The sequence below is a fragment of the Mya arenaria genome, chromosome 11 (assembly GCF_026914265.1).
Source record: "Mya arenaria isolate MELC-2E11 chromosome 11, ASM2691426v1".
Taxonomy (NCBI): Eukaryota; Metazoa; Mollusca; class Bivalvia; order Myida; family Myidae; genus Mya; species Mya arenaria.
The window spans coordinates 10,798,088-10,814,999 of NC_069132.1; the positions used below are offsets into that span (position 1 = coordinate 10,798,088).

General features: G+C 35.6%; 1 protein-coding gene across 1 annotated transcript; it reads left to right on the forward strand.

The window, feature by feature from the left end:
- The first annotated feature begins 29 nt into the window (after window positions 1–29).
- On the forward strand, window positions 30–15,586 carry LOC128208188 (DNA replication complex GINS protein PSF1-like). Its single transcript, XM_052911622.1, has 7 exons — window positions 30–181; window positions 7,003–7,067; window positions 7,312–7,407; window positions 12,702–12,792; window positions 13,116–13,232; window positions 13,694–13,768; window positions 14,740–15,586. Exons 1-7 carry the CDS (start codon window positions 107–109, stop codon window positions 14,806–14,808), a joined length of 588 nt encoding a protein of 195 aa, XP_052767582.1. The 5' UTR covers window positions 30–106; the 3' UTR covers window positions 14,809–15,586.
- The last annotated feature ends 1,326 nt before the right edge of the window (window positions 15,587–16,912 follow it).

Consider the following 16,912-nt stretch of genomic DNA (forward strand, 5'->3'; position numbering starts at 1 on the left):
CCAATCTATTGGTCAAATTCTTCCAATTGAAATCGTTCTTACAAATATTGCGGGAATATCAACACAATTATATTGACAAGCTGGGGAAACATCTTGTTCAAACGTCATGTTAGCTGAAAAGGCCCTTGAAATGATACGTGAATTACATCGTTCATCAGATGGCACCTTACCACCCTTTAATGTAAGCTCTAATCGGTGAAATAACTGTAATGCTTAATATTATAATGTATTTTCGCGAATGGAATCGAGGCTACACACCACCATTTTTGCGGGTATTCTTTAGGTTACACGACAACATTACTCTCAAATTTAAGAATGCTAGTCTGCATTTAATATACTTATTATTAAATGAAGCAGTATACAATGGTACTAGCCAAAATAATACGCATAAATGAAACTTGTTTAACCTTTGTATGTATGAAGATATGTATGTATTTCTTTAGACCTTGCGGGATAACCCATGAAAGTGCAAGCACTTATTTCCAAGGGGTCCTTTGTTTTTGCTGAAGGGACAGCAGGCTGAAGAGACAGTGGTGGGATACAAGGAAATTGGGGTGCTATACCTTTGCTCTTTTTCGAAGAGACCCCTTGGTTCTTTCATATGCTCTGTGTAAAGCACCGATACACAGGGTTACAACTTTCCTGGGTAAAACCAGTACTGAGTACACCACTTTTCCATGCACTACCCTTTAAATGCCAAGCGCCAGGCCAGGGAGCTACTTGTATCAACTTTTAACGTCTTTTGGTATGACGCGGCGAGGGATCAAACCCACAACCTCCCGCTCCATAGGCGAATGCTTAATAATTGATTGTTGACAGATTATTTTTTTTATGAAATGGCAAATCCTTCACATATAAATTGATTTGTACCAAAAGTCGGTAGTTATTCCAATCGGGATTCCGGGTTAAAGCATATTGGGTCTATAAAATATCATAAAATCAAGAAATATTACCAGATAATGTTATTTTTTATTAGGCCAAAAAAAAAAATACCTGTGTTTCCGGTAACATGGCGAAAAATAATAGGGTCGGTCGGGATTATTTTTTTTTACACTTTCCATATCATGCAATTTTCTGTTGCATCAGATCAGTTATGTTATATCTATGCGTTTCCTTATTTACAAAAAGTCGGATAAAACAGTAGTGTTTTAGCTAAAGCGGAATGGAAGGGCGGCCCGCCCTGCCCTTTTTTTACCCTGCCCCGTTGCCCCTTTTTACACACCCTGTCATATTTTTCCTGCTCCCTTTCGCCCTTCTGACCATTCATATCCTTGTTTATCACAAAGTTAGGCCCTAAAAGTATTTCATTGGTCAATGTCGCTGTTGCTTAATCTGTCACAGATCAGTGCGTGCTAAGGGACACGACCGTTATCACCGCGGGTCTGATTAACGGTAATTCACGCTTATAATCAGGATGCTAATTGCTGTTCATTATGACACATTTTTCCTTGTCTGAGACATCGAAGTTGTACCTCTAAATGTCGATCTTGATGCTGATGTTGTTAATTTTCACACATTTCATAACTTGGTGTCATATGTCTTTTCTATAGAGTGGAAAATCATCACATTGACTTCTTCCACATTTTTTAGCAAATTGTAAATTATGTCAATCAGGGTGTATTTGGCAGCTGTTCCAGCATTCAAAACATCGCAATTAGCCATTTATAATCAGTAATCTCCTAATCCCATAATTGGTTGTATATCATCCAATTATCAAAACGTCCCCAGTAGGCAGAGACATTGGATGTCAACCAATCAGAATGTACATAGATAAATGATGAAAAAAGTTTGTTAATTTGCGATAGAAAAAGCGAAGAAATGATGAAAAACGTTGTCAAGCATTAGTAAAAAAATTATAATTACAGTGTAAAAAACAAGGCACACTAAAAAAAATTAGAACATTGTTTCTTTGAAGCAGACGGTCATTGCCATTGGCAATGTGGCGCTAAGAAAATCAAATACTTGACTCCATGACAAATATTTGATAGTTTTTGTGTTGAATGTTCATAATGAAAATTTGTTTTGTAATCTCCAAACTTTTTTATTTGCTGTATATAGCGTTTACTTACAGTATTTTCCTCATTTGTACGATGCTTAAAAGCAGAAGATTCGGCGAGACACCGCCATTTTGTCATAACATTTTTCGGAGTTTATTTCTCAATTTTCTGGTACTATTATTAAGTATTAGTGAGTTCTTCATTAAGGATAGAGATTTTAAAATGTCATTTTGTTTTAAAATACCAAAGACAAGTAAACAACAGCAAAGCTGAATGTGACATTCGTACCCTGCCTGATCGTACCAAAACAAGATTCGCCCCCTGCATTTAAATATTATTAACAGCTCTTATGTAAGGCCATTCTGATTGTTTCAAATGGTACTTTTTTTGTCAATGTTTTTATTTTAGACACTTTTTGGAGGTAAACTATACATTGCAAAAAGGAGACTCTAGACAAGTACACTTTTGATTGGCCAAAAAAGAACACTTTATGAACATTCCATCTAGTTTAAAAGCAATCAAAGTTAATGTGAATTTTAAGTTTTGTGGCATGACACAATATTTATATCGGGGTTTACAATAAGTATCTCTTCTCCTTAAAGTCTCCCCACTTCTCGTTAATTTGACTGGTGGGAGAAGTGACTTCTCCCCAAAAAATCAGCCTTATGAGAGCCCTGGTGACAACAACCCGAGATGGTAAAGAAAATGTCTGAAGTGAAAATGAACAAGGAAGAAGAATTAATGAATGAAGTATTCTGTAGGGATATTACTACAATGTGTGCATGGACATGCATGGTCTTTGAAAAGGTACATGGTTGTTCTACAACAATACAAAACTAATACTGTGCGCATTGTTTTCCCATTTGCGTAAGCACCTTGCCCCTATTTTGGCCCACCCTGCCCTTTTTTTGGCACACCCTGCCCTTTTTAATTCCTGGCTAAAACACTAAAACAGAATTGTTTACTGTCTGAAATAATTTCCTTACCTTCGACTACCGTATTTTCCCGCCAATTTTGCCCATGAAATCTGATGTTTTTTGTATACAATACTCGATTATAAGTCGTGATCGGTTTTTAGGAAAATCCAGCACTTTAATTTCAACAAATCTGTGATAATCTTCTAGCCAAACAGTCAATTATCAACTAAAATTTTGATTTGCTTGAGGAAAATTGCCGATTTTCTTGTCAACTGTGAGCTCCTTAAACTAGGCCTTCAAGTGGAGGTACCGGTAGGTTAATAAAAGAACAAGTAAACGCGGATATGGCGGGATTTATTTTTACGTATCTTATTTTCTTACATTACTATAATCAAAGTTTCATTCATATTTATAGTGAATTCAAACATTTCGGTCATTGTTTTAACATTCCCAGACGACGATTATTTGTTATTATTTTTCGATCGTATGGTATTTTCGTATCAGCCTAAGCGAAATCCAGGCAATCAAATGGGATCATACGGTATCCGACTGACCGAATTAGATACAAACTATAGGCATGCGCCTTTGATATTATCACCGCTGGTGCTCTGACGTCACAAATTGTATCGTTTGATCTGCAGCCAACACATTCCAATAAATGTAAAAGTGTTAATAACTTTCGCAGGTTTTTGTTTGGATTTCAGTTGATGGACTTAAATAAGGCGAAATAAATAACCATTTGATAGTTGCGGATAAATTAATATAACGATTCATGAAATGAGTATTGGAACCTGGCAGTTATGTAGCCTGCATCAATTCGCAAAGCCTAATCGGAAGAAGCCTGCATGATATACGCAAAGCCTAATCGTAAAAAAAGTAAGTTTTATTTTGGACATGGATATGGATATTAAAATAACACCGTGAACTATAATTCAAAATATTTTCATTATAAAGACAGCAAAACATGTCTCCGGGGATCAACAACGTGTTTGGACCGTAAACATGCGTTTGCCAATTTTAAGATATCGGACAGGGTTTGCCGCTCTCCGCCATTTGTTTTCCCATCTCGGTAATACATAATTAGGAATGAAAGTATATTCTCCGGGGACATTGAAAGACAAACAATGAAAATAATAACGATATATTTAAAGAAATATATATTTTTTAGGATAGAATTTAAAAAAGATTTTTTTTTTTACTTTCATGTCTAAAAAAAGATTAGGGTCTGCGAGGAAAAAATAGGGTCGGTCGGGTTACCGGAATCACAGGTTGTTTTTTTTGGCCTTAGTTCCGTACACAAAAAATAAATATCCAACGAATGACTTTGAGATTGATGGGTTTTCTTTCATTTCATTCTGTCAAAACATAACGAAATATACATGAAGGGCGCCTGTAGGACTGCAGTTCACAGTTTTACAACACGTCTAATACTTTAGACTAGATATTCATTTTGTTCCCTGAACATTCCCTTAGCATAGAGTCGCCAAAACAAAAATCGTCAAAGACTCTAAATCGGCTGTTTGTATGGACGAACCATAGTATGTAAATTAGTATATTAATCGGGGTTGCATTGTACCGTGGTACGCTTTTGAGAGTACAATCAATTCTGTTGTTTAAATGTATAAATTCTATTTCCTAGTTCAAACTGTTTCTTAAGGAAGTGTATAATTGCAGTGGTCTCAATAAGGGCCGGTGGCCGAGTTCTTTCTGCGGTGATAATGGCCGTATGACCCGGCTATTTTCAGTTTAACAGCTGTCTTTTAAATAAGTAAGATTTTATGATTTTGGTCTTAAAATGTCCCTTATCATAAATAAAATTGATACAAAGTCAATACGTTCAATTTCAACGTGAATATGTGATCAATTTGATTTTCGATCCTAATTAACATCGTGGTATTCAAAGCAATTGTCTTTGAATTGATTTGTGTCTTCAACACTTGGAGCGCTTTGTATCCAACACACATTTATTTGAAGTGCAATAAATATCAAAATGCAAAAAAAGACGATGGTAAACTAAAAAAACTTGATACTTTGTTTCTAGGAAGATATATAAATATTATTCCTTTTTTCAGAACGGCTTCTTAATTAAGGCTAGATGGGGCGCAGCTGCCCTTGTGCCCCCCAAACCCACCTTCTTCTTTCTATGATCACCTTTCAGTTTCTACTTGAAAAATATTGAGACCCCTCTTATTGCATAAATAATTAAGATTCCCAAGTGTAAAGTCATTAAGTTAAACTGCTAAATTGAAATTACTACGTGATCTACTTGCAGCATGGTTGAATGTAAAGATTTCTGACATTGTTAACCATCCATATACATCAAAGGTTGTTTTTGATGGAAAATGACAGAGTTGTTCCATTGAGCATTTTGATTTCGGGGATCATTTTGACATTTGTTATGTATCCCTGTTTCTAGTCTGCAAAGTACAAAAATCATTAAAAGACTAGAGGATGTTCTCTTAGATGGACTAAATGCGTCAGTTACAGAAACATGATTGAAAATGTAACAAATTTTGGAGCATATAGCGATGGCCTTATCTATGGTTACCACAAAAATTCATTTTGTTCCCCTTATTGCCACAAGTCAACCGAATAAAAATATATTCTTTGACTGTACATAACTTCACAAGAACACTGAATTGTTAAATAAACACACAAAAGTTGCACATAAAGAATTTTTAGCCAATACCTTTGGCTAATTAAACTATTAATATCAATCCCGGGTCTGGACCATGACAGTGTTTACATAGGGAAAGGTCTTATAGAGGGGAAGTTAAACTAATATGTCCAATTACTATTGAAAACGATTTGGTTGTGTTTGGTTTTTTATCCAGTCTGACTTGTTTTAGTTGTGACTTGTTCCTGATTCTATATTTCATTATGTGAAATGCTGTTGTTATTTGTGTTTATTATTTATGAGGTTTTATTGTTCCTGATTATATGTGTATTTGAAATGTGATTGTCGCTTGTGTTTTATTTTATGTGCTAATAAAATAAAGAAATTGGCTTTGTGTTGTTGTTTTTTCTCTATGATAAAGGCCCTGACCAAAGTGGGTTCAGCGAAGGTTTTAGCCACAGCAGTCTTGACTCTTTTTTTTTAAAGTTATCCTGGCAGTTATGGGTTTGAACCTCATAGATTGTCCTGTTAAATTAATCTCATACAGATGCAGACACGCCACATTTTGAATCCAAACATAAATGGTTATATTATCAGGAATATCCAATAATGATGTGACATGGTGACAGTGTTTGTAGGCATTATAACTCAGTCTGGGATCAATCGAATTAGTCAATGCAGGAACTGATCTAGTGTAGATAATAACTTAATTATTTATTAACTAATTGTGATAAAGATCCTGTGGTATATCTCCGAGGGTTATTCCCCTTTTACATTAAGAAATTGAATATTTATATCCTGTGCAGACAATGACTTCAATATTTATTACCCTAACTAAGAAACTTGGTGACTGTATTTGTAGTCATAATACCTCGGTCAGTTGCGATTGTGTAATGTCACATCGTCAGATATCTTTCCTTTTTTGGTGTCGCACCCTCCAAAACCTTCATTATCCAATTAAAACTATCAGAATCAACCAAGCAATGATATTTTTTCCCAATTTTGAGAAGGGCCCTTTTCCCAAAATTGATTGAAAAAAAACAGTTGATGCAAAAAAAAATAATGTTGGCCACTACTAAAACTGTTAAATTTATTTACATGGAACTTTATAAATACACCCAGTGGTCGGCTGAAACCCTGCCCATTAGAAATCCATAATGAATGCTTCTTTCACAAGAATAATTAATTCTCAATTTTGGGCATATTGTCTCTATAGACCAATATCACAACTTTAAGGACACTGGCCCCATTCCTTAAAAGGTGAAAAATCACTGACACCCATTATTATTATTACAATGCACTCGAAGTTACTTGAAGCTGACACTGGCTAAAAAAAATTGCAGGTTGTGCTCCTTCACGGTTGGAATATCGGAAACTGCAAAATGTTGGATGATTCTTGTTTCTCAGTACCAAGGCCTTGTCTTGACTGAACACTGTTAAAACGTCAACATGGTTATTCTCTGTATTTCAGGAAGATAAAGTCAGACAAGTTCTTGAAGAAATGAAAGCACTGTTTCAAGAAAACCAGAAAGATGTGTAAGTTTGTTTGTTTGTTTTTGTAACTAACTGCACAATTTGCTATACGCAAAGATCTGTATGGCTCAACGTGCAATGTCAGTTATACATGTGGGGTGCCAAATGTATATACAAGCTTAAGTCTAGGTTGGGTTTGAATCCATGACCCCTCACTTTACAGACAGACACTACTGTGTCGTTATAAAAGCTAGCCAAACAGTATAAGTGCTGCTATATATCCAGTACCCAGTCAGATGTATTTCAGGAGTGCCACTGTAGCGGGGGAAAGCGGCCTGTTTTCTGGCGTTCAGCTCAGGCATGCTGCCCTCGAGAGAAACAAGAGATGTATTCTGGCCTATCTGTAAGTAGCACAGCAGTTTGATGTTACTGTTGTTTATTTCAGCTAAATATTTCGAAAATGACCATAGTCAAAATTTGAAAATATCACTGGAGTTCTTTTTTTTTCCAAGTAGCTTAATATTAAACCCCTGCAATTTCATTTTTCATGGTGTCCCCTGAAAAGGGGACATATCGTCCCATTGGTGAAAAAAAGGTACCAAGCGACATTTTCATACTTTTGAGTAAATTGAGTTTAAAGGTTTGGCGGTTCCTAAAAAATCAGAAAACGATTCTGGGACTTTGAATCTTTTATCACTTACCAGTATCTCAAATGGTTTATTTAAATTGTTCCTTGAATTGCATATACAATGGATAATTAAGGTTAATTAGTTAATTTTGTATCATGGTACCTTCTTGCATATTAAGGTGATTAGGTAAAACAAATAATGTGCCATATGGCAATTAGTACCTTGTTGCATAAACATCAATTGGAATAATCAGATAAAACTGAATGCTATAAGGTGCCTTATGTCACATGGTACCTTATTGCCTGATGTTTTAGGCATAAATGTCAAACACAAAACATAAGAAATGTTCATTGATCTTTAATATTGCAACATTTGGTAAAATATGTCAAATATAAGTGATTATATTTATAGTATTATAGTATAGTAAATGTTCTAATAATTCATTTATGGTGCAAAAATTTGAACTATATTATAAAAAACAAGGCTATGTGCCATGATTATTAATTCCAGTTCAGTGTTAATGTACCAACGTTTATCATAATTATTACACATGTAAACAATTTTGCATTGCACACTGATTATATGTATACACAAGATAGTGTTCACTATTTTCCGCAGAGAAATTATACATGAAGCTTATACCGTAAATAGTTCTACTACAAACGGAAAGCATTTTCCAGTATGAAAAAATGAATCTGTTCATTTTGAAAAACTCATGTTTATTCAACATCAATATCTTTGTCGTCTGATGACTGGCACAGCATTTATGTTTGTTATGCTGACATTAAGTGAGAGGTGAAGAAACGATCTCCTTTGTGCAAAGGCCAACATTTCCGTCTTCCTTGTTATGGTTGGTATAGCTATCTCTAGAAATGAGTCCATTTCAAATGAATAGTTCACAAATACACTTTTGGGTGAGGATTTGCTTACCTAACTCAATTTAACATGTACCCATTTATGCGCATACCAGAGGTTGACACATTTAAGTTTGGACAGTATTTTTCACAAATTTATTGTAGTCTACCGCATGGTTGTATTTGATTGGAACCACAACATACAGGTTTGTCTTTCATGTAATCCATTGCGACGAACACACACAGACGTTCTTATGCTGTTTTTATAGTTGAGTGAACAGATTCACATACCATTTGAGATTGTCCTGACACAAGGAACTTGTGGCAAAGGGGTTTGAGTTGTGGTACTTGTATGTGTGAACAGAAAGGATGACGTTACATACTGATTTCTGTTTTGTTGATGTTCACAATCTCTTGCACATAACCTTTTTAACAAGCTTACATAGTGTTTTGATGAGACATGTAGCTACCTCATAGGAGCCTAGTTTGCACTGGCACTTGTTCCAAAGGTGACAAAATACTTGTTTATTTCGCAACGAATAAATGATCAAATGGTCACATAGTTTTATACAGTAGTTTAGCTAACTGACTTATGAAAAGAGAGTTTTAGCACTGCCTGTGAGTCCAACGTTTCAACGTAAACACCACTTCTTCCTGGTACATCATCAGTTATAAATTCATTTTATCTTTCTTTTGGGGCTCTGAAAAAGCAGTTTCCATCTCCACGGACGTTAGCTCGCTTAAGTTTATTGCTAACAAGAAAGTTATCCAGTCGTGATATGTGTGACTGTCCTACAATTGTTTGCATTACTTTATACTCATACGCTTTGCTCTTTCCAAGTGGCTCAAATTATTAATTTTATTGTCTGTTTGCATCTCTTATTTTGTAGAATGTTACACTGTTCATTTGTTTTTGATGGACATGTCTCTATGTTCTTTCCCGCTTCTTTTTTATTCGAGTCTTCATTTGCTAGATCTTGATATGTTTCGGGATTTTCTTCAATGAATTTCTTAGCTAAAACCTCTGTTTTCCATTGATTGTTTCCTAATACAGTCTCATTTTCTGTATCAGTGGAAGTAAATTCATCCTTGCTTGGTTTGTAAGTTTCATCAAGATCAATGTCATTGTAACCTTCTTTACTTGGATCTAATAATTCTAATCAGACAGGTTACCTCAGTCCTTCACACCTTTGTATGTCATCTTCAGAATTGGAACTCTGTATAGCAGGCCCGTCATTAATAGTTCTGTTTGATGCTGTAGTATCTCCACATATTGAATTCTGTGTAATACCACTTTAATCAGCTATTGGCGTTGCAAAGTAGATATCCTCATCTTACCATGTAATCTTACTGAAACATAGTTTTGTTATAACTACCTTACTAAATTTATAAAAGAAAAGTAGACTAGAAATTGTCTTGTGCAGATAAACACTTACGGTATTTGTAATCAATCATGATGATACTTAGTGACAGTATTTGTAGACATAATGTCAAAATGTTTGATTTTGGGATGATTACGCCCCTTTTACTTTAAAGGTTTATCTAATGCAATAACTTGTGTATTTTTTTTACGCAATCATGATGAAACAGTGTTTGTCTGCATAATACCTAGGTCCTGTTCGATAGCATGGTAAATGACCTCACTACAAAGTTTTACTTCTTTTACATAGAAATTTTTATATAATTTGATGGACTCTCCTCCAAAAAAGGACATATCGTCACCTTAGTGCAAAAACACAATATCTGCTTCTATTTCTATATGCAGTTATTGAGTTATTGCACTAAGGTTACAATATCCAAGCTTGCAGAATTCTAGTTAAATAACTATTAATGTATGCCTAGTATTATCTCATTCAGTGTTTTTTTTTGGAAATATATAAACCGCCTGTGCTTTGCAAATTGGAGAAAAAAAGACCAGGTTGGGAAAATACAAAATTAGAAGAAAAAAAAAATATAATGGCAAATATACATGTTTTCACTTTTTTATGCATACATTATGCGGTGAAAGAGTTAGTCCTGTCAAGATTTTGTTTATTTTTTAAGAAATTCAATGCTTTTTTATTCATCAACATAATTTGTATTTATCAACTTTGGAAAAATTTCTTTGGGAAAAATGGGCATTTCTTGCATGGGAAAACAGCTTTAGAAGGCTGTTCTTACAGTAAATTGCAACAAAAAATCACGGTCATTGGCCAAAATGGCCTGTGTACTAAAATGATTGTGTTTAGACTGTGTGCTAACAAGGAGTGTGTTTTGACTGTTTTTAGACTGTGTGCTAACAATGATAATGTAGAGGCTGTGTGCTAACAATAATTGTGTGTAGACTGTGTGCTAACAATGGTGGTGTTTAGGCTGTATGCTAACAATGATTGTGTTTAGACTGTGTGCTAACAATGATAATGTAGAGGCTGTGTGCTAACAATAATTGTGTTTAGATTGTGTGCTAACAATAATTGTGTGTAGACTGTGTGCTAACAATAATTGTGTTTAGATTGTGTGCTAACAATAATTGTGTGTAGACTGTGTGCTAACAATGGTGGTGTTTAGGCTGTATGCTAACAATGATTGTGTTTAGATTGTGTGCTAACAATAATTGTGTGTAGACTGTGTGCTAACAATGGTGGTGTTTAGACTGTATGCTAACAATGATTGTGTGTAGACTGTGTGCTAACAATGATTGTGTGTAGACTGTGTGCTAACAATGGTGGTGTTTAGACTGTATGCTAACAATAATTGTGTTTAGACTGTATGCTTACAATGATTGTGTGTAAACTGTGTGCTAACAATGATTGTGTGTAGACTGTGTGCTAACAATGATTGTGTGTAGACTGTGTGCTAACAATGATTGTGTGTAGACTCTGTGCTAACAATGATTGTGTGTAGACTCTGTGCTAACAATGATTGTGTGTAGACTGTGTGCCAACAATGGTGGTGTTTAGGCTGTATGCTAACAATGATTGTGTTTAGACTGTATGCTAACAATGAATGTGTTTAGACTGTATGCTAACAATGAATGTGTTTAGACTGTTTGCTAACAATGATTGTGTTTAGACTGTATGCTAACAATAATTGTGTGTAGACTGTGTGCTAACAATGGTGGTGTTTAGGTTGTATGCTAACAATGATTGTGTTTAGACTGTGTGCTAACAATGAATGTGTTTAGACTGTATGCTAACAATGATTGACTTTAGACTGTGTGCTAACAATGATTGACTTTAGACTGTGTGCTAACAATGAATGTGTTTAGACTGTATGCTAACAATGAATGTGTTCAGACTGTGTGCTAACAATAAATGTGTTTAGACTGTGTGCTAACAATGATTGTGTTTAGACTGTGTGCTAACAATGACTGTGTTCAGACTGTGTGCTAACAATGAATGTGTTTAGACTGTGTGCCAACAATGATTGTGTTTAGACTGTGTGCTAACAATGATTGTGTTTAGACTGTGTGCTAGCAATGATTATGTTTAGACTGTGTGCTAGCAATGAATGTGTTTAGACTGTATGCTAACAATGAATGTGTTCAGACTGTGTGCTAACAATGAATGTGTTTAGACTGTGTGCTAACAATGATTGTGTTTAGACTATGTGCTAACAATGACTGTGTTAATACTGTATGTTAACAATGATTATGTTTAGACTGTGTGTTTAGACTGTGTGCTAACAATGATTATGTTTAGACTGTGTGCTAACAATGACTGTGTTTAGACTGTATGTTAACAATGATTATGTTTAGACTGTGTGCTAACAATATTGTGTTTAGGCTGTGTGTTTAGACTGTGTGCTAACAATGAATGTGTTTAGACTGTGTGTTTAGACTGTGTGCTAACAATGATTATGTTTAGACTGTGTGCTAACAATGACTGTGTTTAGACTGTATGTTAACAATGACTGTGTTTAGACTGTGTGCTAACAGTGATTATGTTTAGACTGTGTGTTTAGACTGTGTGCTAACAATGATTGTGTTTAGACTGTATGTTAACAAAGATTAAGTTTAGACTGTATGTTAACAATGATTATGTTTAGACTGTGTGCTAACACTGATCGTGTTTAGACTGTGTGTTAACAAAGATTAAGTTTAGACTGTTTGCTAACAATGATTGTGTTTAGACTGTGTGATTGTCAGTAGACCTTGTGTTAGCAATGGGTAGACTGTGTGTTTACGGTGAGTATAGGTAGACCGTCATCTTTCATTGTTGCTGTGTGTTTTCCAGGTACAACAGGATCAAGAGGATCCGGGACATGCGGTGGGAGTTTGGCAGCGTGTTGCCACAGGAAATCAAATACAACCTCAGTGAACAGGAGGTACACTGCACACTTTCACTCATTCAGATAATATAGAATTACTGCTCGACTTCGAAAAGTGTAACAAGCTCTGATTTAGATAAGCCAAGTTATCATTAAACTAGTGACATGGTCCACAAAAGGTGGTTGAGGTATTGTTTATTCACTTCACATCATTATTGAATGACAAAATCATGGTAGTTGTTTAAGGCAGTAGCACTGTGCCACTACAGTGAAAGTGCATACATTATTTCATGTTTGATAATATTTAAAAGGTACAAACTTATGATCTTACACTATGACTGTTGGTTTACAAGTATTCCGTACCACAATCTCTGGTTCAGGTGCGGTGGTTTAGCCAGTATAACAAATGTCTGGCCAACTACATGCGGTCCATAGGTGGAGCAGGTGGTCTTGATCTCACACAGGACATGAAACCGCCAAAGACACTATATATCGAGGTAAAGTATCACATTTATAGTATAGAATCTATTGACTAATACTGCTGCCTTTGAAACAGTTTAAATGAAGGTTATTTTGAAAATGAAAAGCATGTTGTACTTAAACACATTCACAAAGTAAAAGTTTATAATCATATAAGACAGTAAACAATTTACCTGTGCGGTATACAATTTACCTTTGCAGTACACAATTTACCTTTTACAGTATACAATTTACCTTTGCAGTACACAATTTACCTTTTGCAGTATACAGTTTACCTTTGCAGTATACAAATTATCTTTGCAGTATACAATTAACCTTGCAGTATACAATTAACCTTTGCAGTATACAATTAACCTTTGCAGTATACAATTAACCTTGAAGTATACAATTTACCTTTGCTGCATACAATGTAGGACACATAATATTATAATGGATCCATGTTAAATAAGTTATTAAGTTGGTTCATTGACTGTTATAGGTAAGGTGCCTTGTTGACCATGGGGAATTTGAGACTCAGGATGGGAATGTTGTTGTACTGAAGAAAAACAGTCAGGTATGGACATAAAATCTGGTATATAGTACATTCCATGTTTTTAATATAGAAGAAATTGATCAAATCCAAGTCAGAACTACATCTGTTAATTTACTCTAGATATAATTATCTGGGAGTACATCTATAGGAGTTACACACAGACTCTGTGGAGTTGCATCCATCGCTTGTCCTGTACCTCCCTACCCTGAAATCTTAAAAAAAACGATCTAAAAAGTACTGTTATGTCATTATCACCCACCATAGTAATGTTGGTCAACATGGGATGTTTTACACCTGCTGTTTTTGTCACATTTCACTTTGTCTTACAAGAGTTATGGCCCTTGACTTAGTAAAATATGTTCTAAAAATCCAACTTTGCATGAAGCTCCAAAAGTATGGCACTTTAACTCCTGAAACTTCAAAGGAAGGTTGGTAAGCATAGGCTCTTTCATTTTTTGTAGTTTAACAAGTCTTATGACCCTTAAATAAGTAAAGAAAACGATATGTGTCATAAATGAACTCATGAAACTTCATAGGAATGTTGTCCAGCATGGGCTGGGCTGTGGTGCGCCTGTCATTTCTGTCACACTTCATCGGTCTTGAAAGAGTAATTGCTTTTGACTTAATGGAAAAAGGTGTTGTGCACCTGCCATTTCTTTCACATTTCACTCATTAATTCAACAACTCTACATGTAACCATTACTGCGTCCAGGCAGCATCTTGGGGGAATTCATCATGACTATGATAGCTCTTTATCAAATTCTATACACATCATATGTTACATCCATATACAAAAGTACTTTGTCCTTGTATATTATGCTCATTTGTGTTCTTAACATTCAAATTTAGATTGTATGTTGATTTGGATATCGTGAACAACTGTTGGTATAACTTGTTACCCGAGTAATCATTTCAGAAAATGACAAGAAAAGCCTTCAATCTGAGTGAAATTGATCTATTCTTTCCGTAAATTAGAAATGTCTTTATTTCAGCATTTCCTGTTGAGGTCTGAATGTGAACACTTGATACGACAGGGCATGCTGGAACATGTTGTACACTGAGTTGGCCGGCTACGGTGTATGCCTGTTCTGGAACATTATGGACTTTTGAGAGTCTTATTTTTAGTAGAATCAACCTGAAATGGGGTTGATGGTGTACTTTAAATTAAGGCACTATTTGATAGTTAATAAGTGCTTTGATATACATGTTTTAACAAAGAAAATTAAAAAAAAAAACTAATCGGCAAAGGCAGTAGATACATATATATACCTGAATGTACTAACATGTATAACACACATGTATTTCCATTGTTTAGGTTTGTTATGAAATATGTGTTCATGATTGTGTGACACCATAAAAAAGATTAAATTATTTTATTCATGTATCCATTTCATGCCATGCCGCAGTATAAACATAGTAAATACAACTTTTTTTAAAGCACCCGCAAAGTAACCAAAATAAATGGGTACAGTTTGGAATTTTCCCATTTGTTTGTCAAATGAAATAGACAGCACTCCTCTGTTCATTTGATCTCAGACACAGATATGAGAGAATGTCATCTATGAAAAAACACAAAGAAACCAAACATTAGATGGTATTATCTGTATTGGTCAGTAGGTACTATAATTGTACCCCATTGAAAAAAGTGCCTGACCTGTGGGTTCATGTCCATACCCTTGTTACAATATTATATGTCCATTGATTACATACAAACATTTGCAGCCCACATTGTGGTCTTGTTTCAGACTATTACATTGTAATATAAATAATGCATATTTATTTAGCTATGTTATTTATTATTAAATGCTTAGAATAATATTTGTAAATAAACGGTGTGTACTCGTAGAAATGTGTTCTTCTCGATCAGTTTCCCTTCTCATGACTTGCCCAAAACATTTGGCCAACTGAAATGTTATTGCTAAAAAGGGATGATATTTTTTATCAAGACCAAACCAGCTTCGAACCAAAATACCGTACTTTGTTCCAAAAGCTTCATACTTCACACACTTGATGAAGGTAATCGTACAATTAGGTTATTGAAATTTATGTCTCCCCCTCTCTGGGGGAGACATATTGTTTTTGCCCTGTCCGTCAGTCTGGTAGTCCGTCAGTCCGTCCGTACGTCACACTTCGTTTCCGATCGATAACTGGAAAACCGCATGACCTAGGATCACCAAACTTGGTAGGGAGGTTGGTCATGAGGTGTAGAAGATCCCTATTGTTTTTGGGGTCACTAGGTCAAAGGTCAAGGTCGCGGCGACCCCCAATGTAAAAAACATTTCCGCTCAATATCTTGACAATGGTTTGACCTAGGTTCACCAAACTTGGTAGGGAGGTTGGTCATGAGGTGTAGAAGATCCCTATTGTTTTTGGGGTCACTAGGTCAAAGGTCAAGGTCGCGGCGACCCCCAATGTAAAAAACATTTCCGCTCAATATCTTGAGAATGGTTTGACCTAGGTTCACCAAACTTGGTAGGGAGGTTGGTCGTGAGGTGTAGAGGATCCCTGTTGTTTTTGGGGTCACTAGGTCAAAGGTCAAGGTCGCGGCGACCCCCAATGTAAAAAACATTTCCGCTCAATATCTTGAGAATGGTTTGACCTAGGTTCACCAAACTTGGTAGGGAGGTTGGTCGTGAGGTGTAGAGGATCCCTATTGTTTTTGGGGTCACTAGGTCAAAGGTCAAGGTCGCGGCGACCCCCAATATAAAAAACATTTCTGCTCAAAATCTTGAGAACGGTTTGACCTAGGTTCACCAAACTTGGTAGGGAGGTTGGTCATGAGGTGTAGAAGATCCCTATTGTTTTTGGGGTCACTAGGTCAAAGGTCAAGGTCGCGGCGACCCCCAATGTAAAAAACATTTCCGCTCAATATCTTGAGAATGGTTTGACCTAGGTTCACCAAACTTGGTAGGGAGGTTGATCATGAGGTTTAGAAAACTCCTATATTTTGGGGGGTCACAAGGTCAAAGGTCAACGTCGCTGTGACCTCTAATGTAAAAAAATATTTCCGTGCAATATCAGGAGAATGCTTTGATCTAGGTTCACCAAACTTTGAAGTGAGGTTGGTCATGATGTCTAGTTGATTTTGCAATCAGTTGGTCAAAGGTCAAGGTCACTGACCTTGAGGTGAAGAACCGGTTTCTGCTCAATAACTCAAGAACGTTT